At 42.7% G+C, this 25,229-nt stretch overlaps 1 protein-coding gene across 18 annotated transcripts in view; it reads left to right on the top strand.

Moving 5' to 3' along the window:
- Positions 1-25,229, top strand: part of DTNA (dystrobrevin alpha) — a 658,854-nt gene that overhangs the window by 480,253 nt on the left and 153,372 nt on the right. For all 18 annotated transcript variants that reach the window (XM_078687336.1, XM_078687334.1, XM_078687333.1 and 15 more), the window contains one exon: positions 21,180-21,267. In XM_078687336.1, coding sequence (XP_078543462.1) covers positions 21,180-21,267 — 88 coding nt within the window. The remainder of the gene's footprint in view (positions 1-21,179; positions 21,268-25,229) is intronic.

Here is a 25,229-nt window from a genome sequence, read left to right as displayed (position 1 = left end):
ATTTAGTCAGCATAAATACAGCCATCCAAAATGAGAATAGTGGTCAATATTTAATGTGCCATAGGCACTGATGCTAAAATGAAAGGTAAAGTAGTAACACAATGTGTTGGTCACACACACACACTTATTTTGTCCAGTGGTGGTCGTTACTGTGTAGTTATAGTTAGACCACATTTCCATATGAAATAGATTTTCTGGATTACGTATAACTTAGTGGCTGTTGATGAATCTTCACAGAATTTTCCACCAAAAAGTTCATCCACCTAAGCTTCTTCCTGGAGAGTTTAGGGGTGAGCCATCAATCAGGGGCCTATTAAAAAAGGGGATCCTATAACGTATTTTCCCCATGCAATTTTCCATCGGAAAATTAAACACAGCTACAGCATAAACGGATGAACCAAATTTTACTGAAAGATTTTGGTCCAGAAAGCATGTTTTTATGATTTGGGGTAAATCCATTCAGTAGTTTTAGTTAAGGTTCAGGCCGCGGAGGATCCACGGAGCCAACAGATCTAAAGAAAAGATCTGATTAGCTTCCACCACATCAGCAAAGATGTGGTGGCAGCCATTTTAGGATTCACAAGCACTGCTAATTATCTCACATATTACACCACTTAAGACGTGTTCTATGACATCATTGATAACATCACTGCAACATCTGAAATATCATTGATAACACTGTGTATGGTAAGGGGCACAAGTTATAGTTGCTTGAAATAAATATGACTGGTGAATGTTGGTCGTTTTCTTCGTTTAAAATTGTATGTTTTTACTGACAGTTTCACCAACCTATAACATCTCCTAAACTTTGTTTTTCACAGTGAGTTTCTAAGTTTTTTTCTAACAGAAAGCAAGATATTCTTACAATTCTTCTTAATTATAACATCACTTAAACCTTTGTGATTTTTTGCAGTGAGTATTTACCTATATATTCTCTTCCTCGTCTTGTACCATACACCCAACCAAATGGTGTGTCAGCCACACAGACTCTCCTCACATCGTCTATATCGCCATTCCCTTCATTTCAAGAAATGTACAGACACTGTGAGGCCAAAGTGACCGTGCCTTTTTTGAGGAGAGTGGAGAAATATATATATATATATGTATATAGAGAAAGAGAAACAGCATGAAGGCTTGAAATGTGGGGCTTGTGTTGGAAAGGGAGAGAATATGTGAAAGCTCCTACTGGAGACACAGAGTCTGGAAATATGGAGCTGCACCTAAGCTTACATGTTCCTAGAAATGATTGTCCCTTTTCTGTCCAACGGAATACAACAGTATATGGAGCAGGCACTGGAAGTGGCAATTATTCCAGCACTTACATAGTTAAAAGATGTTTAGCAATATTCACTAACACAAACCCAGATGTTGCATGAGCAGCAGCAGTCCAAGCTCCCCTATCACAAATACCAGACACAGTGCAGTTGGCAGCAGTAGCAGTACAAGGTTCTCAAACTTGCACAAAACAGGTACAATGCAAACATCAGAAGCTACTCTTCATCCCTGACAGCAGCAGTGCATTCTTCCTTCCACACATACTATATGCAAATGATGAAGGGCAGAAGTGCCAGCTTCACTCCGAGTGTGATGTTAGATGTGTACGTGTGGGTATATGCGGTGTAATGTGAGTGCATGATGGTACAGGTGATTGCTGTTGACGTGAAATGAGGGTGAGAAGAGGTGGATAAAGATAGGCATATGAGTCTGAGAGAAGGATGAGATGTGTCATGGAGAGCAAGGTGGTGATAGAGTGAGGGGGGAGAGGGTGAAGACGGAGTATGAGGTGGAGAGAAGATGGTGAGAAATAGTGAAGGCTGAGGTACAGTAAGAGAGTGGAGGAGGTAAAGAAATTACAGCTTTGAAAACAGATGACAGCATGAGGCAGGGAAGAGAGTGAGTGAGGGAGAGAGGGGTTAGATGGGTGTAAAGCAAAGTGGAACGGAAAAGAAGAGCTGTAGAACAGAAATATGTGGTTGTGTATAATATAGAGATACCATGAAAGTGTCGGGTATGAGTAGGAATGGATACAAAAGATACAGCACGTGAGCAGGAAAGCCGTAAAACTGAGTTAGTAGTGGGATTAAAAGAAGTTTGGAAGAATTGTGGGTAATTAAATGAGCTGGCCAGGACTGGCCTTTTATTTCACTGGGCATTTCCTTGGTGGGCTAGATCCCTTGGTGGAGGGTTTTGAAAGTCCAGTCCACTCATTGTGCCTCTGTCACTCTGTCAAGGTACCCAAGTTTAAACTGCAGCCGCCACAAGGAACGGGGGGAGGGAGGGTGAAGGTAGAGAGAAAGCGATCAGAAAGGGAGAAGAGAGGGAGAATGGATGGATGTAACAATGCAAAAGTGTGCAAAGAGTTGAAGGAAGAGAGGGTGTGCAAAGAGTTGAAGGAAGAGAGGCTGATTTTGGCACTGATGCCAGAGCTGCTTATGATTTTCTATTCCAGCCTTGTAAATCGTGGAGAGGTGGTGAGAGGGAAACAGCAAGGAGTGAAAGACAAGATAAAAGGGCAAAGCGAGCAAGTTTATTAAGAAGCCATGCTTTGCCTAGGGAGGAGGAGTTCACATCAGAGAATTATATCCACATTCCTGGGACTGGTTGATTCATTTTTTGTATGTGAAGGCTCTGTTATGTTATTACCATAGTTGAGATATCTTCCATTCGCCATTGTTGTGTTCAGTTTTGCCCGGCTGGCGTGGCGTTGCTGCGCCTCATGGTGAACACCGAGATTTGTTCGAAATGGCAAGTTTACGGTGTGTATATGCGATAACTGTATTACGAAGCTTGTTTGACTTGCACCATCATTTGGTTTGCAGGGATGGGATCTGCCTCGCCAGGGACGGGATGAGGCTGGGTGGTGGGGGGGGGGGGGGGGGGGGGTCACTTGCGGTTTTCTCACAGGTTTTCAGAACTTTATACACAGGTCAATGATGCATGGCGTTGGGTTGATTTCCCTAATTTCCGGATTGCAGTAATATTGTCTGAATTGCGCAGGTAGGCTGGCAGCCCGGTCCTTCCGGGCTCTCTCTGATGTCATGGAATGTCAGGGGGTTGAATAATACGCGCAAACAACGACAAGTCCTTAATTACGTTGCTAGACATAGCATAGATATTGTTTTCATTCAGGAGACTCACTTGTCCAAATCCGATGCTACATTCATGGCGGCAAGCTGGGGAACCCACAGATATTTCTCTAATTACAGCAGTTACGCCAGAGGGGTTGCCATATTTATCCACTAGAGAGTTCCTTTTGCGCTGCACAAGGTGGTAGCTGATGGCGATGACCGCTTGTAGATAGTAGTGGGCTCCTTGATGGGACATAATGTGGCTCTAGTGGGCATATATGGTCCGAATGCGGACTCGCCGGAATTCTTCCACGCGCTGCAGGTATGCCTTTTTGCTTTGGATCCTTGTTTCATTGATAATGGGTGGTGATTTTAATTTGTTGTTAGAACCCACCAGGGACAGCACCTCCTCTGCACCTGACTCCAAACACCGTTCACATATGGCATTGCAGGACATCTGTAGACACTTTTCGCTGGTAGACTTTGAACGTACACATCACCCACACCTCGCAGCATATACACATTATTCCGGGTTCCACAATACCTGGACCAGAATAGACTACTGGTTAGTCTCCCCCGGGGTGGGTGGTTGGCTAGGAGGGTTGGAGACACTACCAAGAACGTTTTTCGGATCACTCCCCAGTCCTGCTTCGACTCAACATCCCGAAACCCGGGGGCTATGAGAGGCAATGGCGCTTCCCTGGGAGGGCACTCCAGGATCAGGTATTCTTGGAGGAAGTTAGGGAGGCCATCGAGGTATATTTTGAAATAAATACTGGTTCGGTGGATACCTGGGCGGTGCTTTGGGAGGGTTTTAAAGCCTACATCAGGGGTTATGCATAGCTAAGAATGCGGGTGTCTTGAGATCTTTGCGATCCACTTTAAGACGTATTGAGCAAGAAATTGCTGCCCTTGATTTGGAACTACTGATGAGGGGTCGGAGACTGGCGAGGCCCGACGATTGGCCTTGATGTTGGAATTTTGAGATGCTGCTGAGCGAGAACTACTGTTCCTTGGTAAGCAACACATGGCCAGAAGATATGGGGAGGGTGAACGGCCCGGTAAGATTTTAGCGCACACTCTCCACCCTACACACCATAAAGCCTATATCACTGAAATTAAAGGCCCAAATGACCGGGTATTCCATTCCACTCCAGATGTCTGCGACACCTTCCTTTCGTATTTTAAAATTCTATACACCTCTAAGCTCACTGGGGACCTCCGGGAGCAAGGAGAGTACCTAGCGGAAATTGCTTTGGTTCATCTTGAAAAGTATATGCAAGAATTCCTTGCTCTTCCCATTTCTTTGGATAGTGTATTGGAGGTGATTGATGCACTTAAAGGTTCCTCAGTGCCCGGCCTTGACTGGTTTTCCGCTGATTTTGATAATGCTTATAAGGATATACTGGTTCCACGGTTGATAGAGGTTTATGCTGAGGCTCTTGAGATTGGTATCCTCCCTCCCACATTCAGAGAAGCTGTAATTATACTTCTCCCTAAGCCTGGCAAGGACCCTCTGCGGATCCTATTGTCCATTGTCCCTGCTTAATCTCAATTACAAAATTTTAGCCAAAGTAATCTCCATCCGGTTGTCCTTATTGATGGTATATATAATTTCACCGGCACAGTCTGGCTTCGTCCCTCATAGGTCCACCTCTCTCATTTGAGAACCTTATTTACAGTATTACATAGGATTGACCCCAATACTCCCGCCACTGCGGTACTTCTTGATGCTGAAAAGGCATTTGATTCCCTTAAGTGGCCCTTTTTTTCTTTCTATGATGCGCTGCACAGGAATGCCTGAATGTTTTGTCTCTACAGCAGCCCTGCTCTATACGAAACCCATAGCTAGACTGCGCCTGAACGGTACTATTTCGCCGCCATTTTGTCTGTCCCGTGGCACCCATCAGGGTTGTCCCCTGTCCCCGTTGCTTTTTATATTAGCAATGGACCCATTGGTTTGACACTTTCAAGAGAAACACTTACATCGAGGTCTGCAGTTTCGTACTGGCCCCTTTTTGGTATCTCTGTATGCGGATGATACTGTTCTGTACGTATGGCAGCCCCAAATTAACTTGGATCCCCTCATCAGGGAAATTATCCGATTTGATAGGTTCTCAGGCATGTGTTAATTGCCACAAGTCCGTAATTTTCCCGTTGACAACCAGCACACCTGCATGGGACTGTGAGTTTCCCTTGGAGTGGTGCAGCGATGCAGTTAAGTATCTCGGGGTGTACATACACTTAGATGCAGCCACTATCATCAGATTGAACTATGGGCGCGCAATCAGCTCGCTTAAATCGTAGGTCGAGAGGTGGTTACAGCTACCTTTGTCAATAGCAAGTAGAGTGGCCTTATTAAAATGGTGGTACTCCCGAGATTTTTATATTTTTTTAACAACATTCCCATCCCTCTCACTCAGGCCTTCTTTTTGCAGCTGGGGCGAGGCGGATCTGGTGCTTCAGCAGAATCTGTCCTCAGTTTTGCCTAAAGGGATCCAGAGGGACCCGCATGATATTCAGACTGTATACACCACGTGCTGGGCATGGGAGAAGTTACGTACATTTTTAGGTTTAGACCTGATGTATTCCCCGGCGTTGCCACTTCCGAACTCCACGTGGCTCCCCATAACTGGTGAGGTTTTAGTACAGCGCACACTGGCTAAATTTCAAATCCACATGATAATCTCCAGATTGTATAGACGATGTGTGATGGGGCTCCCCTTCTCCGACGTCAAAATCCGCACTGCATGGGAGCAAGACTTTGGTTGGTCTATAACTGATGACCAATGGGAATACTGCTGCAGGGTTAGGAGGGTGATGTCCCTAAACAGTAGACATAAACTGCTACATTTTAAATTTCTTCGCAGGATGTACCACACTCCGGCGTGGTCTCATATGATCTATCCCACTAGGCCTCACCAATGCCAGAAATGTTCTGCTCCACAAGCCGACTTTGCCCATCTCTCCTGGACCTGTCCAAAGTTGCAACAATATTGGGTACTGATACACGCTACTTTAGGTGACATACTTTCCATGACATTGATCCCAATGCCGGAGATTGCAATGTTGGGATACACGGTTAATTTCCCCAAAAAGGTAAGGAGGTTAGCAGCCCTGGGGTTTCTGTTGGCTAAACGTGAGGTGGCGTTACTATGGGGCAGTAAAAGAGTCCCTACGCTTAAGGTTTGGCGTTTTGTAATGTGAACAGTGAGGAATATAATACGTTAGTGCCCAGTTCCTCGCGCCCGGTGGATATATGGGGCCCGTACAGAGCATACATTGCTAAGCAAAGGGGAGTTACAGGCACACAAGTCACGAATGGCATTGTCCCCGAAGGGGTAGGCTAGGAAGGAGGGTACCAAATGATCCTTATATGCTATGATAGTTCCTATGCTCTTTGTGTTACTGCAGCTAGGAAGTGGGTTGGGGTTGGGTTTGGGCTGGCTAGACTGTGGTAGAAGCTGACGGGGGCCTATGGGCGTGGGGGTTAATGGTACTTGTCTCGCATTCGTAATATATTGCTTATTGTTGTCCTGGAAATAACATGTATCATATATCGCGCTCCATTGGGATATGCAGACTCTCTCGCTATGCATCGCTGTGAACATTAAGTATTGCCATGTATGTGTAAAACTGAAAATAAAGTTAAAAAAAAAAGAATTCTATCCACAACACCCAGGATGGGGTGTGAGGTGGTGCAATCAGTAGCAGCTGCACCTGGCACTGACCTTGGGGTGACTCTGTGTTTAGACTTAGCATGCGTTTAAAAACACCTGCTGCAGAGCTCCTTGTGTGTTCAGCAGTTTTCAAGCAACAATAAAAATGTCAAAATAATGTTGATGAATAATTTTCATGCTGGTGAGACATGGGAGTTTTGTCTAGTGGCAGTTTTGACTCATCAAAAAGTAGCACAGAAGGTTAATATGCCTGCTGCAAAGAATGTTTACCAGGCAGATAATAGAACTGTATTTCATTTGGATGGCTCAGTGTGTTTACTGCATTTGTCACAGAAATCCTTTTGTTAGAGATCAGAAGGTTATGTTTTTCCCCCAGACTTTCATTATCCTAATGATGCTAAAAAGTAGGTAGAAATGCATTCTCATTAGTAAAGCGAACCCCAACCACAGTGATACATTTAAAATCCTAAGTTTGTGCTTCTCCAGATCAATCACTCTTAAAACATACTGACTAATGGATGCCGTGATTCCTACTCATTGTAATCCTCATTGTCTTATGTAACATTTCCTATGTATACATGTGTGATTCATTGTCTTTGTATATATAATGTGTGCGTGATGTAAAGTAATGCGAAACCCTGCACTGGTTTGAGTAGTGCTATAAAAAAAATGCATATAAGAGACGGTCTATGGAGAGATGAGGGATATTGTTGGAGGGACGTAGTGGGGTAAATCCATGGGGGGGTCTAAAAAGATTGTCGCCCTGGGCGCCACCATAGCTGAAGCCAGACCTGTTGACAGTGAGTACTCTGAGGTTAGACTCGTAGGAGCTTAATCACACAACTTTAGCATCCCTGTAACAAGGCAAACAAATATGCAAAACATAAAAATATGTCTGCAGCAGAGGTGAGGATAGCACACTGCAGGCCTTTGACAAATCCCAGAGTTAGTGTGTACCAAACTTGGAATGGTGCTGTATAGCTGTATTCCATCATGGTCGTGTGCAGTGAAGTTACACAGATTGGTACCAAAGGGACACAGGCTGGGAAGGAGGTGGCACATATTGGAAGAGTGTGTGGACACGACCAAGCAGCACAGAGTGGAATGCCTGTAAACTACCCATCCACACCCACGCTGTGCTGATGTTACTTGTGTATGTGGTGATGCTCGCACCGCCTCCTCAAGCATGAGTCTTCGAGGCATTGAAACATTGGGTCTGGTTTCTAATCTGTGAAGCAAATGCCATTCTAAGGTGGCCTTTCTTACAAATAAGGGGCAACACAGTAGCCCTGTGACAGGGTAGGACCAATAATAAAGACACATGTGGTCCCTATGGATGAAGTGTAGGCCTTGACTTCCACAGCAATAGTTACACAGAACCTCTACTAGTAAGGTTTATGTTGCGATTAACAATTGTTTTTGATTACAATAGAAAAGTCTTATATTGAGACAAAAACTCAATTCCTTGGTTTTTAGAGAAATAATCTTAGAACAAGGGCTTCTATTTGTCGTAATGTATGTAACGTTTAGTATGTTCACTGTGTAGAATGTATCAACACATTTTGTCTGTGATATTTTCATTTGTGTTCTGTTTCGATTAATGTATTGATTTTGTCCAAAATGTAGTTATGTATGTTATTGTTCCATCTCATTGTTTCATTCAGAGATAAATGTTTGACACCGTCAACCTACCTGCTTTATGAGTAATGATTATGTCTGAAATAAATGAGTTGCACATATCAATGTAGGATAGGGAAAACGCTAAAAAAATTCTTATTAAGATTATACAAGTAATTATAGTTCATTAATTGTACACAAGTGGAGACAACTTGTGGAGACAACTTTTGGAGCCCTGCACTGATGAAATAGCCATTGACCTGTGGTCTGAGAGGCATTTTGCTGTTACAACTTATTGGTGTAGTGGCACAGTGAAAGTGACAAGGTGAATGAATTGTGCACAGGTGCTGGACAAAATGCACATTATACATATGACTAATAAGGACATATATATGTTCAAGCAACACTCCCAGTGGAAGAATTATTGAAATCCTAGATCAATTTAAATACAGTCCATTGTAATAGTTGACAATGCTTAAATACACAATTATTTAGAGATTGGTCATCAGGATGCAAACTATACAGAGGAGACACCTGAAAATAAAAGAATCATGTGTCAATCACATTGCAAATGATGGAACCCATGTGAACATTGAATTATGTGATAAAACAAATTAGCATAATTGGACCAAACGCTGCAGCAGGTAGAATCAGTACTGGTGCTTTGAGAAACACAGAAACGACACTGGTTTGGGGGACATGGAGCCAGGCAGAATACTCTTCAGAAAGTATGAAAGTAACCCCACCAAAAGATTCACCCTCCAATACCTAAGAAAGGCAGTAACCAACCAGTGCAGTATGGTATTTGTTGCCACTGCGGGATGCTCTTCTACAGTTGGCTTGAGTTTGGTGGAGAGTTAGAAGACCGCGCCCCAAGAAACCACTGCGAAGTACAACTTAAACACATATCGACTCCGCAGGGTTAGGATGGCAAGTCGTGGGGTCCAGTCCCTCTACAGATCCTATCTGCAGAGAAACAAATAGACTCAATCCTCATCACATTTACTCACTGGGCTAGGGTATGTCCACGGCATTAGCCCACAGAGCCCTGTCACATAGGTAAATCCACAAGTCCAAGCAAGCTCTACATCAAAGCATTAGGAGACGAAGTAATTTGCGAGTATGTGCTATACAAAAAACCTGTTACGTTACATTACATGCATGTGTAAATTATTAAAGCACACAACAGTTTAATGAATGAAATGGATTTATTTGCATAAGTTAATTAAAACCATTGCATTACAATACAAATATTAAAGGAAAAAATAACACAATTCATAGAAGTTAAAAACTCTGGTAAGGTGCAATAGTTGAGTCCTAACGTTTGACTCTGTGCTTCTTCACATGTTTGCTGTTGGCCGTTGTTCTTTGTCCAGTCCACTGTGAAAGTAACAGCAGTCTGGCTCCTCAAGTCTGCTGAACTTATTTTGTTACCATTCCACACGCTGATACTCTTCCTCTTATAGAGTGGTTGTGCTTATCGACTGTGTTGGGAAGTGTTCTTTGACGGTCCTGTGTTTTTTTTAAAATAGTCCAGTACCAACGTTTTGTCCTTGCGAGAGCTGGGATGGGGGCAGTTCCGGGGTACATAGCACCTCTGATCACTTGTATAAATCTTCCACAGCGGGCCAGGATGTGAGGTTCTTTTTGTGCGAAACATACTGCAGAAGCCTCATAGCAGGTGGTTACTTTTTCTCTCGGGCATAGTTATCTCAGAAGAATCCTCCTTTCTGTGGCTAAGGCCGGGTAACAGCACAGGAGGTGTAGCCATGATTCACATTTGTAATCACACAGTCGACATGCTCCTTCAGTGTTTTGGTTTGCCCAGGCCTTGCTGAAATCCGTAGTTGGAAGTGCCAGCAATCGTATGCACATAATCTCTCTCCTGGTTTTAGGGTTAAGCGTGACAGTAAGATAGGTTCTGAGGTTTGTTTACTAGGTATAAGTCATTCAGCGGGGTCAGGAAAGATAAGGTTTTTAATGTGGCCTGGTCTTGCTGGAACAAAACTAGCTGGACTTGTTTATTAATATGTGATTTCCAGATGGTGTATGAAATGCAGGGGAGAGCGAGTGCTGGTTTATTCATTTCAAAGCTGGTCATGGCTCTTGTAAGCTATTTATTCCATGGCGAGCCGGTTTTTTGGATGTGTCTCTGAGGCAGCTCTTTATGGATTCCCTCGGAGATTTTAGAATTCGGTAATAATAATTTAGAAAGTCGGCCTTAAGGGCTAATGATTGTATGACCTGCCCGAGCTCCAGCCTAAATCTCGCCCTGGAAAGGTGTTTTGGAAGTAGAAAGATTTTTTTACACACAACAGTTTACTTGAGGTAGTAAACCTTGTTCATTGATTGGGCAGTCCAGTATTGTGTCAGTAGTGTTTATCCATCACATCACAGTACATTATAATGACCAAATTGCTTAATGGAGTACAGAGATAGTTGCACTTTCCTGTCAGTTGAGAGTTTTTTGCTCACGCTGCCCCCTTAGTTTTGTAATTACAAATGGCGAGGGTAATGAATGATGTGGTTGTTTGTGATTGTACGTCCTAGGAGGCCTGTCATTTATTCTCACAAGGCTTGCTGTTTCACTGTGTTATTCTCCTAGTATAGCTTCATTGCTACTGGGGTCCTCTTCTCCATGAGAGTGTCCTTCATGACTCCGATAAGGGATGCAGCGTCTTTCCTGCTGATCATCTCAGTGCTAAAATATAATGGGTCCCTCCAAATTACCTTCAATAATAATCGCCTTATTCATTCACGAACACTGCCTGCTTGACTTTCACTTGGAGAACTAGCTTAGAATGTTCATCCTTGCGCAAGGACAGCGCCTCACAGTTCATTTGCACATCCTTCTAGGGTGTAAGTTGAACACGTTGATGATTTCATTAGATAGCACAGTGTAATAGTTAGTGAAGGAGACTGTAGCAAGCATCACACCCAGCTCCTTTCTAGTGTTTAGAGTCTTCTGCCCTGAAGATACCACCTAGCCGTCAGCTATCACTTCGAATGGGTGACATCAACCATTGGAAGACCACCAAGCAGAATGAGATGTATCGCAGTGCCTCTCTAGAATGTTTGTTGTAATCCCCTAACTCCGCCACATCAGGTCGAAATGCTTTAGCTAAAAATACTAGGGAAATACACCCAACAGATTCATCCTTTGACCCTCTATAAATAATGAATGACAAGTAAGGAACTCCAAGTGGGCATCCATATCACCTTCAAGAGGTATGATTTGATTCTTCACTTCCGGTTTGATTTAAAAACAATGATTCACATACCTGAGGCTCTAAGTTAAAACAGTCAGGAATTACTTAATTATTGTTTGGAGTTCACTTCATGTTATAAGATGCAGTTTTCTTCACTATGTTCATTCTCTTCTTGGGGCACTCCTACACGGCCATGGCTTAAAACTTACAGAGGTTCAAATCCTTCTATATTTTTCAACACAATTTTATGGATTTTTTCAATGCTAACTGAACTTTTGCACACATTATGTGTTGTGTATTACAAACTTATGAAAATAAGTGGTTAATAAATACCTTTGATGTGATAAATATTGCAGCACGTCAGTATTTTGAATCTCTTCATCTTATACTCCAACATAGTTCACACTTTCCAGCTCATGTGCTCACGCTGAGCTTTAAGGAAATCATATCTATAGGGCGAATTATCTTAAGTGGTTTGGAACTCCCTAATCGCCATATGCATAACACAATGTTTCTCACTAAATCCTTCCATCACAACATCTCGTTGACAGAAATAAAAACACAGCCTTCCACCCCTGTGTACCTTACTCAGTACTTTGACCTGCCACTAAGTGGGTCAGACACTTTGCTGACATAGGACGTGCTCGCATCATGGTTCCGTCAAGTTGGCTATACTGAGACAATGAGCTGTGCTCATTCTGCAGTGCAGCCAAACACTTAACCACACTAGGACCATTCGTTTCTTTGTTACTTTCCACTGGGGCACGGATAACAGCAGCACTGTGGCATATGGTACCTGTGAGCGTCACTTCATGTACTCCCACATTCACCCCATATGGTGTCCTCCCTTCCCTCCCTGTCTCATTACCAACACTCTGTGCATTATTGTGCAGAGAGCCATGTGTCTAAGTGTCCCAACCAAGGAACGCTGTGTGGGCTGATGCGTTGTTCCCCGTTTCCATCTCACGGCCACTGTCTGGTTGGGTTGTCTCCCTTTCCCTCCGACTCGTCTCACTGCCTTTCATCCAAGTTGCACTTTAACCTATCCCACTACCTTCAGGAAAGAATGCAGAATTCTTACAGAGAGGGGCAGCTCAGATAGGAAATCTAAGGCCCTTCTATTGAGAGTTTGATTCACAGGTATAAGGTTGATTGTCAGTGCAAGCAGGAAGGGCTCAAACTGGACGTGGCATTTGTGGGCCAATATGTTCACCATGCGTGATAACCTAGGAAGGTTGGAAGAATTTACCATTCCATGGGCGTTAAGAGATGTACTTTTGAATTTATATGTAAAAAATTGTAATATTATAGGACTGTGTTAGACGAGCAAGGGAGGTCACATCCTGTGATGCAACACCGTCAAATGCACGTCACTTCTGTGATGTCACACGGGTTGACCTTGTAAGGCTGAGAGGTATAGTTTCTGTGTGTGAAAGGGATATTTTAGTAGTCGTCTAGTTCATCTGGTGATTATTCTTTGTGCACTATGAGCCTCATTGGCTGCAGAGAGTCAATACGTTTGAATATCTTTTGCTGTTCAAGTTCTTTGCTTTGAAGAGTAAAATCCAGATTATCCTGCGTATTTTGGACTACATAACGTGCCCTTACCAAGCGGCGGAGTGCAGTGTGTTTGCATGTGTTCTTTGGTTCTTCTTTCTGTTTATTCCACCGGAGGGAACCCCATATACATTTATGTTTTGTTTGTCTCTGAGTGCAAACATCACATTAGCTTACTTATACATGGCCAGTCAACCTCTTCTGGGGGCCTCCTCTATGTTTGTTATGAGAGATAAAGTTCCACCATGTTGGTTGTTTCTTGGCATGAGGTCTTTGGTGCATGCTTGGCATCCTTGAACCTTAGTCACAAGGGGGATGTGCCCTTCCTTCGTCAGGAGGCAGTGTTCTTCATTGGAGTTATTCGATGCAAGCATGGGTCTCTTGATCATTGGATCATTCCACGTTAGTTAGAGGGGATGGCTCTTCATCTCGTTTGGAGCTCATGCTTTGGACGATTACTGATGTTAATTGACTGTTTGCTATGATGGTTCAAGTTTTTTTATCACGCTTTTGTGTGGGGTAAAGGAAAGTTTTGTGTAGTGTGATATTGTTTCAAATTGCATGATGGAGTTTTGTGGGGTGTGATGCTGTTCTGCCTGGCAGTTCATTTGGAAGAGAGTTTAAGTTGTAGAATTTAGCATGCACTATTACGCTGCTGTCATGCTGATGACAGCAGCGGTGTGATTGCATCGACCGAAGAGGAGGGAGGAGAAACGGCGGCCAGCAGGTAAGTGCAATTTTCTTTTTTTCTTAACCCCGGCTCCCTCCCTCCCTCCCACGCCACCACTACTGCCCCATAGCAGCCGCTATTGTGAACGTGACATGTTTTTGCAGGTAAAACAAAAGACCGTGGAGAGAGACCTTAATTAATTCAGTCCTGGGTGGCCTTTCTGAAGGAGGTAGCAATTGAAAGGCACCACTTACCAGAAGAAGTGTGTCAAAAGACAAGTCAGACTTCAGTCCTGAGCAAAGACTGAGCAGGCCCTTCATTGCTTTCTAGGCCCTGATTACTGATTTGGAGCTTTCTTCCAATCCCTCAAGTGTTTTGTTCATTATGTAATGTGATCTGCTGCTTCTAAAATCGATCAAAACAAACCCAAACCCCTCAAAGGATCTTCATCCCTCCTGAGTAGCAAAACATTAGAACACATCCTCCTGCTGGTAGGTACAGTTACTCACTATACGCGCCTGCTGGGGGATCTCTGACCCCTCTTAAAAGTGCAGGCCGGTTGCCGCCCGCTCAGAGAACCACGGAGCAGCTTTGAAGGAGCTACTCCTTATTTCACAGGGCAGCCCAAGGTCCCGGTTACCCTGAGGGCAGCGCATTCACCATGATGTTTAAACGTGTGCTGTGGCACAAATAGGGACAACACAACTTCAATCATTTTGCCTCCCAGGAACAATGTCCTCAACTAGTGATATGATACTTTCCCAGCATGCGCAGACATTTCTATATTTCTGTGCCTTCGTTTTTCCTAATGGCACTCCAACACAGGGTTCTTTGACATCTGCTTACCTCCCTGTTTGACGAAAATAGCTACCAGAATGGTATGCTCACTTTACCATCAACCAGGTCTGGCTGAGACATGAAAGGCATTCAACGATGATCTGGGCTGGATTGCATGTCTTAATCTCACAGTATGTCTAGTATTACTCTTCGCGGACTTGTTGACTCATGTACTTGGGAGGCCATTCACTCTGTTTTACACATGCCCCTGACAGCTCTGTTTTGGCAAAAGCACCCCTGCCATCTCTACTTCCCCCAACGGCCAGGAATCCACCCCACTTTGGCCATTCTGTTAGAGAAGATGATATAGTCCTTTCTAATGCCAATGATGATTAATGCTCTTCGTCCTCTTATACCACGATAAGGAATTATGTAGAGCCTACTGAACTCTTCCCACTTCCTAAATCTCAATCCTTGATGAGTGTGGAGCCCTGAGTGCGGGTGAACTTCATAGTTGTGCGAAAAAAAATAGTTCTGATCCTTTCGTGTAAAATGATAGATTGCAAGCTCAGAATTAGCTAAAATGAGGACATGTTCATGTCAAGAAACGCAGTAATTTGTGGGGCCGGCAAGACCAAAGCATTAGGTGCATCCCTGTCCTTGGACTCAGCTGAAAATGTGTGCATCCAGGGTAGGAAACAGTAGCAAAATGGGATCTATTCATCTTCTAGCTTGTAAAACTCAGAAAGAGTATTAACAACAAGTTGTGCAAAGAACTAACCGGACAGCATCTCTTCACACTGAAGAATTAATTAGCAGGCACCTGAGGGCATGGCCTTGGCAGTGTTCATCCAAAATAGAAGAGGACATTGGCAAATCCCATACAGCACCTCATCCTCCATGGCATTCAACATTCTAATCCTTTCATTAGCCCCACTAGACTTGAAGTCCAGAACTCCTCAGTTTACCCTTGCTCAAACAGGACAGGGAAATGTTATTTTAAAGATAAGCCCATCCACTTGCCTCAGACCAAGCCTCTGAATGGGGTGATTCTCCTTACTCCGTCGCAAGTTAATTAGCTAGTCCTCCCTCTCTGCTGATCATTACATAGGGTGTTATGCCACTTAGTGCATCATGTAAGGCACTATGCCACATACTGCAGTATAGCATTATAGCCTAGTGCAGAGGGCTAAGCTGGTTGTTACAGTCCCTGAACCTGAGTTACAGGCCTGAGCCATAGGAGAGAGCCTATAATGAGGGAGCAAGCATTTAACAACCAGTATAGCCTGAGGCAGAAGGGCTATAAAGCTATTAGAACACTCTTACCAATAAGGGTTGAATGTTCTAAATTAAAATGGGAGAAACACAAAAACAAACGTTGACATTTTGGAGCAGAAGGTCTCCCATCACTACTGGCAGGTAGGAGTCTATTGTCTTCAACGGAACGCTCAACATTCCAAAATTCTAATAACACGTTTGACCCCAGCAGTCGAGGCTGAGCCGGTGATATAAGTCTTCCAAGTTCTCTTGATGATGCTGTATTATCTCATAGGCTTATACGAATCATTACAGCATGCATGCGTTTGTTCTGTTGTTTTACCGGAGCATCCCTGCTCAGACCCTTGGCTGCATTATTTTGAGGTTTTGCTTGTTAAATTGTTTCTCTGGTTTCATCTCATATTTTTGCTGATCCCTACAAGTTCTAAATCTGAACTGCAGCTAAACGAGTCAGGTTGTAAAAGTACTCTACTGATATTACATACGTCTGTGTCCCTGGCAGGCTATTCAATTACTTCATTACACATGAGAATAATAATGGCTCATGTCTGAGAATAATGAGTGTCCATATTACAGCCAAGCTCTCAGAAGCATATATTTAATGACAACGCGATTTACTAATCTCTAGGACCCCATTTCTTCTTTCTGCGGACTGAGCAATGTACAAAGTATTAAATGTGTAGGGGGAGTGCCACTGTCCCAAATTCTGCTTCTCTGCACTGCCTTAACATTCAACGTTTAGAGTTCGTTTCACATAACTTTTGTGCATCCAAGTTTAACATAGCTCTGCAAAAATGCCATTTATGGGGATGGGTGGGAGGGTGTAATCCTGGGTCATGGAATCAGTATGTACTTACATTTTCATGTACAGAGGGCTCATTTGCAAAACAATCCTGCGTCTAGGAGTAGGGGCTTGAATATTGTGTTACCAATGGTAAGAGGCAGGAATAGGGGGTCTTGGAAAATAGTGAATACCCAAAATAAACGTAACTATTTCAGGTGCTTATTATGCACCAATAATTAGTGTCAATAAATGCTGGTCTAAGTTTGCAAATTAGTGTTGAAAACATCCACATATCTCATGGAGCTACGGAGGAAACATCTTCCTGTTGGAAAAAGAGGAAATACATTTTGACTTTTAAATGCATGTTTCTGCCAGGCCCACTCCTGTAGATTGGTAAGGAAAAGGTGTAAGGATTGAGAAGGGGGGGGGGGCGGGAGTGCTCATGCAAATTTACAGGGGATTTTTGAGAATTCCCAAATAGTCAGAAATCTACAAAAGTATTAGGATTTAACATTTGGAGCCTGGTTCAAAAAGCCACGCCCACATGATGGGTTACTCTTAATTCCAATGGGGTGCAAACAGCAATTATCAGCCACATCGAAAATATGAGATGTCAGAGAACGAGCAGAAATCTCTGTGTAAAGGTCTGAGGGAAAATGAGGCATCATCAGGGCAATTGGACCCAGAATTTCCATCCCCCCAGTAATTACTCATTTCTTAGTGTATCTTCAGAGTACAACTCATTATTAGGTCAGATTTCCCCACCTCTGGAGTTAACGTTTCCCCCAGTATCATTAATGCAGAAAGTAAGGAAATACTAGTGAAGTTAGGAGGCTAGTGAATAAGGGCCTTAGAATACTTCTGAAAGATATTTGGGAGCTCCAAGAACTTTTGGTTCTCCACACCTATAAGGGAGTAAACCTACTGACCTTAATAACTAGATTTTCCATAACTGTGCCGTTTGTGATCGGCCTTTCAAATTTGAAATCGATGGGCAGTTTTACATACATTTTTGTTTTGCTTACACTATAACCAGGACACTGTGCTTACCAAGGGTGATAGTGTGTGCTTTCCATTTCACCACTTTTTTAGAACATGTCAACATTTGCTAATGTCACTAATCACTTGTGAAAATGTCGATATGTTTCTACCACTCAACGCAGCTGTATGTAAGTTATTGTCAGTTAAATATGGCTCTTTTGGTAAGCAACCTCCACTGCCTCTTCCTTGGTAGCAGCTTCTTCTTTCTCCGTTAGTCTGCTAGTAATTGAATGCCTTGAATGTCACTGTTTCACAAGCGCTTCAGGGAGAACCTGCTGCGAGGTCATGGTATTTTACATCTAGAACTCTCAGCCATTGAAGTCTTCAGCTACTGCTCAGCTCTACTCACCTGACCTGACATGATGTGAAATAAACCCTTACTAACCTTGGCCCAAGACACTGAAGGAGGCGTGCAAGGGTCATTTATTCAGGGATGTAACTTTTCTAATCTTGGATCAGTATGGAGACTCCTCTACCACAACTTCATTAGATGCACTTGCATACTTCAGGGTCCGGAACACTACTCTTCCCCACCTGTACAAACTTCCCAGGGGAGCCGCTGAGTTTCTCGCCTTTGGCAGATGATTAACTCATTGAATACTAGAGGATGGGTCTCTAGACTATACTTGATGTACATGAATGTGCTTGTGACCTTGAGCCATCCCGAATGGGCCCACTGGGAGTCACACCTGTGCTTCGACAATGAGGAGAAGATGTGGCACTGTTAGCTATATTTATGAATTATAGCCACGGACAAATACTTTTTAAACTCTAATTCTGCTTCTATCGTGACTACAACGTTTTGACCCAATATAAGCCATGCCTGCCAGCAATGTTCCTATCCCCGAGCAAACTGTCTCCATTTAGCATGGAATTACCCTGGTGGTCTTGAATTTTGGACTTTGATATTTGGTTAGATTACAAAAGATACCCAATGTTCCGTGTAGCCCTCCCCATTGACAGTTGTGCTGGAAAATGTTGCCTGGACCCCAGCTTCAAGCAGGAGACTCGGTGCCTTGTTATTACTTCGAGCTCAGCAAAGAGTCTCTGTGTCTTGGCAGAGAGGCCCATTGCCCAAGATGGCAGACAGGCTGCATGAAGGTGTCCTATGTAGTCTCACATGCAACCTGCCCTCAGCAGACCACTGGATATTTGCAGTCTTCCCTTATAAGCGATGATCCTAAAACAGAGGTGCCCTTCAGTGGCAGACCCTCTGCACATTCATGAGGGGTACCTTCTGACCGGTTGTGGATAAATCCATGAAGGGGGATGCAGAACTGCGGGATGAGACACCGCAACACATCTTGGCCCATAGTAATATGGAGGCTCTGGAATTCATGTGACTTTATACTGTGATTAGACATCGGAGTCTAATCTCCGCATGTATGGTAATCCTTGATATACAATTATTTGTACAGATGATTATTACTTTTTTTATATGTTCCATGTGTAACTGCAAACTCTGTCAGCAATGCCATTCTTGTCTATGGCTTTGTCACATTTGTTATTCCTGAAAACTAAAATTAAAGCTTTAAAGAAAGATTTTTTCACCCATTACATTTTGCCCTAACTGGGGACGTGTTCAAATTGCAATCCAGCCCTGACATTTTGAGCTGGCCCTGAGATCATTGTCAAAAAATCTTCAGCCCTGATTTCGCTCTGGCCGTCTCACAAAATTGTGGTACGGTTATATGTTGGTTGAGCCAGGTATGTCCATTGTACAGTCCTTTCTTTGCCTCGGTTTCAAATTCCTGTCGTGCATATCATGGATAAGCTGTGGTCATCACCAGTCTTTAGGGTCATTCATAGAATGTCGGGCAGCCTGAGAATTATACGGTGAAGCCGAAACCCACGAATGTCAGCCTCAAGATTTTCCTCTGTACTACGTTCCCCGCTGGTTTGGCAGGGATCATTTTGGCAAAAATGCTTCCGCCTTCACAGTGGTAGCAATTCCGTCAAAATTGTAATGCTAGTTGGCCAGCTGCCATGTTATGTCATTTAGGTACCATTTTGTTTTAAACTGCGTAAATCTGTGGTACTGATGTGAATGGAAGGAGGCATTTTCTCCTTGCGTGTTAGGGCATTGATCATTTTTTCCTACCCAGGTTAACTATGCCTCAAATAGTGGACCCAAGCAAGAAGAGTATACACTGGAAGGTCTGCTCTAAATAGGAAAGGCCTTATGATGTATTGACTGTCTGTCCTTGTGGCAGATGGAACTCCAGGCCACAGGTTTAAAAATAAGCAAGCATTAGCAAAGGCAATAGGTCTGGTGTTGGCTAACAGCCTTAAAGCTTTTTCAATGCTTATTTTGTTTTTGTCAGGGGTTTTGTAAAATGGTATTGTTGGATGAGCTTTTTAGGCCCTCACCAACATAGAAAATTGGCTTAAAACACACATTGCCACAGTAGTCCTTGGCACTGAAGGGAAGTACTCTGTGTTGAGGTGCTGTTTGTGAAAGATCTGAATGCTGTCACTCACTGTGAAGTTTACCACTAGATAAAGTGGACTGACCCATTACCCCATTGTGTATTCAGTAGTGAGGGGAAGAATAATGTGAATGACACAACAGACCAATTGATGATTCGGGCGGGGTGAAGGTCCTATAGTTAATATGCAACCAAAATATGATGCCTTTCATCCATAATCTTGCTCACAATATTAATTTGATGTGAGCAAGACTATGAGTCATATTTTGCGGGACTACAACAGGAACAAGTCAGGTAGATGCCTTTGGAGTCTTTTCAATGAAATTGTGATAGAATGTGCGCCTTGTGATGTACAAAGACCTTTTGAGTCGGCCACCGGAACTGAATCTGTATAAGTGTACTCTTAGATTACTACTCTTTAGGTGTATTCACCCACTCATCAGACTTTGCTTAATTCTCTCATTTGGAGCTCTGTCACTCACATCTGAATGGAGAACAGCAACCTTCTATTTTGCCTAAGCCTTTGACTGTAGCCATTTTCATCACCCTTGACCGGAGAAAAGTTCATAAGAGCTTGAAGTCACTTCATTTTCAAGTGCTATTCTCGCTTAGAACTTGGATTTCTTCCTCTATGGATTTCTCGGTCATCCGCTATGATCACAGGTAATATTTCGTTTCTGTGGTATTTTGGATGGTGTATTGAGCTTTTTCACATGTTTACTCACTGTAATATTTGAGATATGTGAAGTCCTAAATACCCATGAGGACTTTTACAATACAGGAAGAAGATATAAAATAAAAAAAGGTTGGCCTTGAAAGAAGTTACATTGCCATATGTTCTGAGTTACAGTTTATATCGAAAATGACTATTTGAAAAGCTTCACGCTAAAATGTATGAAGTCTTTTTGAGCCTGTAGTGTGCCTGTAACGTGTCATTTAAAACCTGTATGAATTCTAAGATAGCAAAGTGCAACCAGGAGGAAGTAGCATTGAATGCTATAGCATTTCTGTACATTAACATTCAAATAATCCAAGTGACTTATCCTTCACCCCCTTTCCCTCTTGACAGCATGCTTGAGAGCCCAAACAGACTCGATGAGGAGCATAGACTGATCGCCAGATATGCAGCACGACTGGCTGCGGAGACCTCGCCATCGGTAAGTGGTAATAAGAAAGATGTTTGAACCTCATTATTGCGAGTGCCGTTCAGCAACGGATGTGCTATAGTCCCATCCACATAACTTCCCTGCACTAGGACATTTGATACACTTGGAAAAACCGTGCACTGGACTATCTAAGGAAAAGAATTTGAAGGATTGCAGTTACGGTTGAGGGGCAGGTTGGTCAATGTTATATGTGATGTGTCATAGTTGAACTTCTTCCCTGCCAATCACTGCATAATAATGCAATGAACATGTGACCGTGTCCTTGTGATGGGACGCAAGTGTAATTGATATTACCTGTGTCAAATGATTGCTCAAACATTCCAAGTTGTTAGGAAAACATAAGAAAATTATGATTTCAATAGTGATATTTGTTGACTAGTGCCCCCCGAGTAAACTCTGTGTTGGAGCCCAACGTGTTTTTTCTGGGTGTGGCAAGGAAGACTTCGAAAATACTATACGGAAAAGAGTGCGGGACAGTTTCCTGGCTGTGCCTACTTTTTGCACCCCCAGTGTTAAAAGGTGAACCTCAACCAAGAAGTGGGCTGAACCTGAAGAAGCAGAGGTCACCTCATTAATCATTCTGTGTCCCTAATACTTTCTTCTAGCAGAAGCCTCCTCAAACCGGACCTCCCAGAATTCAGGGGATGTTGGCTGACCTTTCTTTACATTTCTTGTTCTAGACATAAGCGGCATTCCGAGTGTCTATCTTCACAGCTCAATGTTCCCTCTTGACTTCCCATACCCTCAACGGTAATAGAAATCCTAATAGGATGGGTGGTATAACCATCTTGGAATTATGTAAGTCAAAATGTATTGGCCTGAAATGGACTTGCATTGCACAGGAGCATTATGATCATGTATGAATTGTTGAACAATACACAGCAGCTTGAAATGAAGTGTCCACTCGTCTACATCCATTTTTTCTTACACGCTAAGTGCAAATTGGAGTGCTTATATCACACACGTGCATACCATAATTATTATCAAGTGCTGTAATAGGTGCTTGTTTTGCATACTTGTTGAAATTTCCCTGTGCCTCAAAACTTCACAAAACTATTCTTGTTCTATTTTTACCTCCATTCATGATCATTGAGTGCCTTTGTCTATTTACATAGACCTGCAGGCCCCTTACTAAAAGTTGTTCATGGAGGCATATATGAAACAGCTGAAACGGTGGCAGCCAGCGTTGTTCCTGTAAATTTTTAACGTGCTTATCCTCAATAGATTTGTAGTAAATAGGTTTCATTTTCATGATTGCCTCAGAGCAGGAGGTGTTTGGATCCCTACATTCACAGCACGTTTTAACAATACATTCACGTACTGGTGACCAGAAGGCAGAATTCAAAAAGCTGGCAGACTCTGACTCCTGACCCTTCCGAGAAAGGACTGTGTTAAGGAGGTTTGTGGCTCTTTATCACGATTCCCAAAGTGTTAAGTCCTTCCCAGGTATGTAGATCAACACTAATGATTGAACACTGCTGTTCTCTGCTTTATTATATTTTACTTTTCTGGAGTGCATGCTTCTCAAGCTGCCACACACTGCTTGTTATCCTTTTGCCACATATCTGTCATTCCTGCACATTCCCCAGCTAGGCATCAATCCAAACATTAAAAAGATTGGCGGCAAACTGCTGACTCGCTATTTCTACATAACAATTAAGTTGTTTTAGTGGTCTCAATTTTGCTCTGCTGTGTAGATTCATGTCCATGATTGGTGCTGGGAACTCTGTGTTTTGTTGTCCTACCAAAGCTGTACCAACCTATCCACAAGTGGCATTGTATTCTGGAGTTAAGGTAGTGGCTGGAGGAAAATGGCACTGCTATTGAGACATCTTCATAGACTACCTTTCTTAGCTAGGCTTCCGTTTAGAGAGACCTATGTACTGAGATTTTAATCTGGCTATGTCACAAACATTATCTCTCTGGTACGTGGGAGGAATGAAGAACTCTTACAGTTGGAGACACATTCCTCAATTTGTTTCTGTAGTTGATGTATTAACTTGAAATATGTGTTCAATTGGATTGAGACAAACTTTCATCTTGGTAGAGTTACTTGGGAAACTTAAGACCTCCTGTTTAGCGCTGTTCTTCAAGGTTCTCTTTGTTATTTTATGGCCACTCCCGAAAGCTAGACTACATGCTGAGTATCTCAGATGTTTCTCATTGATTTGTCAATGCTAATACATAGGCCTACCTTGTTCATGCATTAAGAAAATTAACAAAGTAGTGCATTGTGGTAGGTTTCCAGTTTTGATGACAAGAATGAAACTAGAATTTTGAGAATATTTTACACTTTAGTCCAAATTCAGAATTGCTAATTCCGATTCCTTTAAAATAGAAACAAACCACATTTCACTATTCCTGTGGTTTTCTATCAGCACCATTATGGTTTGGGATCTTTAGGTAACTATGTCACACTGTGGATTATCAAGACAGAAAATGTAGACTTGATTAGGTGGCATCAGATGTGTTTTATAACACAATCAAGATGTGCCCATATAGTGCTTGTCATTTGTAATAATACAAGGAGCTCTACTGACCCAGATTATCAATAAAAACCTATTGAGGTCAGTTAAAGCGAAAGCTAACTGACTATCATATTCTCCATTGACTCCACGATACCTCATTTTTGTATTTGTATTATGATGAGCGAGTCTGTATTACATTTTTCTCTTGATTTCTTGATAATTTAAGAACTTCTGAACAAATGTTATACAACCACTACCAAACCAAAATGTTCCCAAGAAGAGGGCTGCTAGTGAAATATGCTCACAAACGACTAAGGATTTCACTACTATTCGGGGGTTTATAAGCAACAATGGCATTTATTGAAAGTCTTGCTTAAAATTTCTTAGTAAATGTTAGATCAAGGCCTCTATTTTACCAAACTTCATAGGTCATCCAGAACCACTGACACTAGGATGTGATTGAATTTCGCTTTCTTTGAAAACATAAGCTTAGAACTGAGCAGGCTTAACAGTAGGAAGAAATCACATTACAGTCGTGATTGAGGAAGATACGAATGAGAGGTAATGGAAGGACATTCGGGAAAGAGGAGAGATGTGTTTCAACTTTAGTTCTAACTATTTTGCGTTCTTTGAAACAATATTCAACAAAAAAAACTGAGCATACCACAACAATGGTAGGTTAAGTAGAGGAAAAAGTATGTTGCTTTGTTTAGCTCCAGAGAGTTTTCCCACAGTAGGTCACTTATATTTTAAAATAACTCTCTCAAAAAAAGCAGCTAAATATTAGGAAAGTGAGGTACTGCGAACTGTGGGAACGAGCATCATACAAATGAAGATTCTTTGTCATGGAATGTAAGGATTTTATTTTTTGCGAGGATCTCGCAAACAGGTCAGTTTGGCAGTGAAGGTTGTAACTTCCACCAAAAAGTCCTACATTTTAGACATGCGACACCCCTCTACGAATTACCATCTATAAACTTTCAACATTTGAGGTGTAGTTCTGGCTGAGTTCTAGTTCTTTCAAGTCCGTGTTATACCTTTGTGGAGCACTGAGTCTGCTTAGTAGAACAACACTGATTACCTGGCCTGCTCAGTTTCCTTCATAGGCTGTCTCTGAGGACACTATATTAAACATAAGACTCAAACAAGCATTTGCAATGCAATAGGTCTCGCAGTTACACAAGTTTAAGCTATTGGCATTGTAAATGACAATGCCTTTTATTTATGTTTTCAAAACAAAAACAAAAATAAAAGGCATTGTTATTTGCAATGTCAATAGCTCAAACTTGCGTAATTGTGAGACCTATTGCATTGCAAATGCTTGTTCCAATGGTCCGATCAGAAAGGGTGGGGGAGGACACACATCTCAGCGCTGATTGAGGCTGTCAGCAATTACATAGTTTATTGACCTCCGCTGACTAGGTATGTGGCTGCTGCACAGGGGCGGCCGGGGAGGCCTAGACACGGTGGGGGAGGAGGGGGGCT

The sequence above is a fragment of the Lissotriton helveticus genome, chromosome 4_1 (assembly GCF_964261635.1).
Source record: "Lissotriton helveticus chromosome 4_1, aLisHel1.1, whole genome shotgun sequence".
Classification (NCBI taxonomy): domain Eukaryota; kingdom Metazoa; phylum Chordata; class Amphibia; order Caudata; family Salamandridae; genus Lissotriton; species Lissotriton helveticus.
The sequence above is the reverse complement of the archived record's forward strand: the minus strand, read 5'-3'. Positions and strand labels throughout refer to the sequence as shown.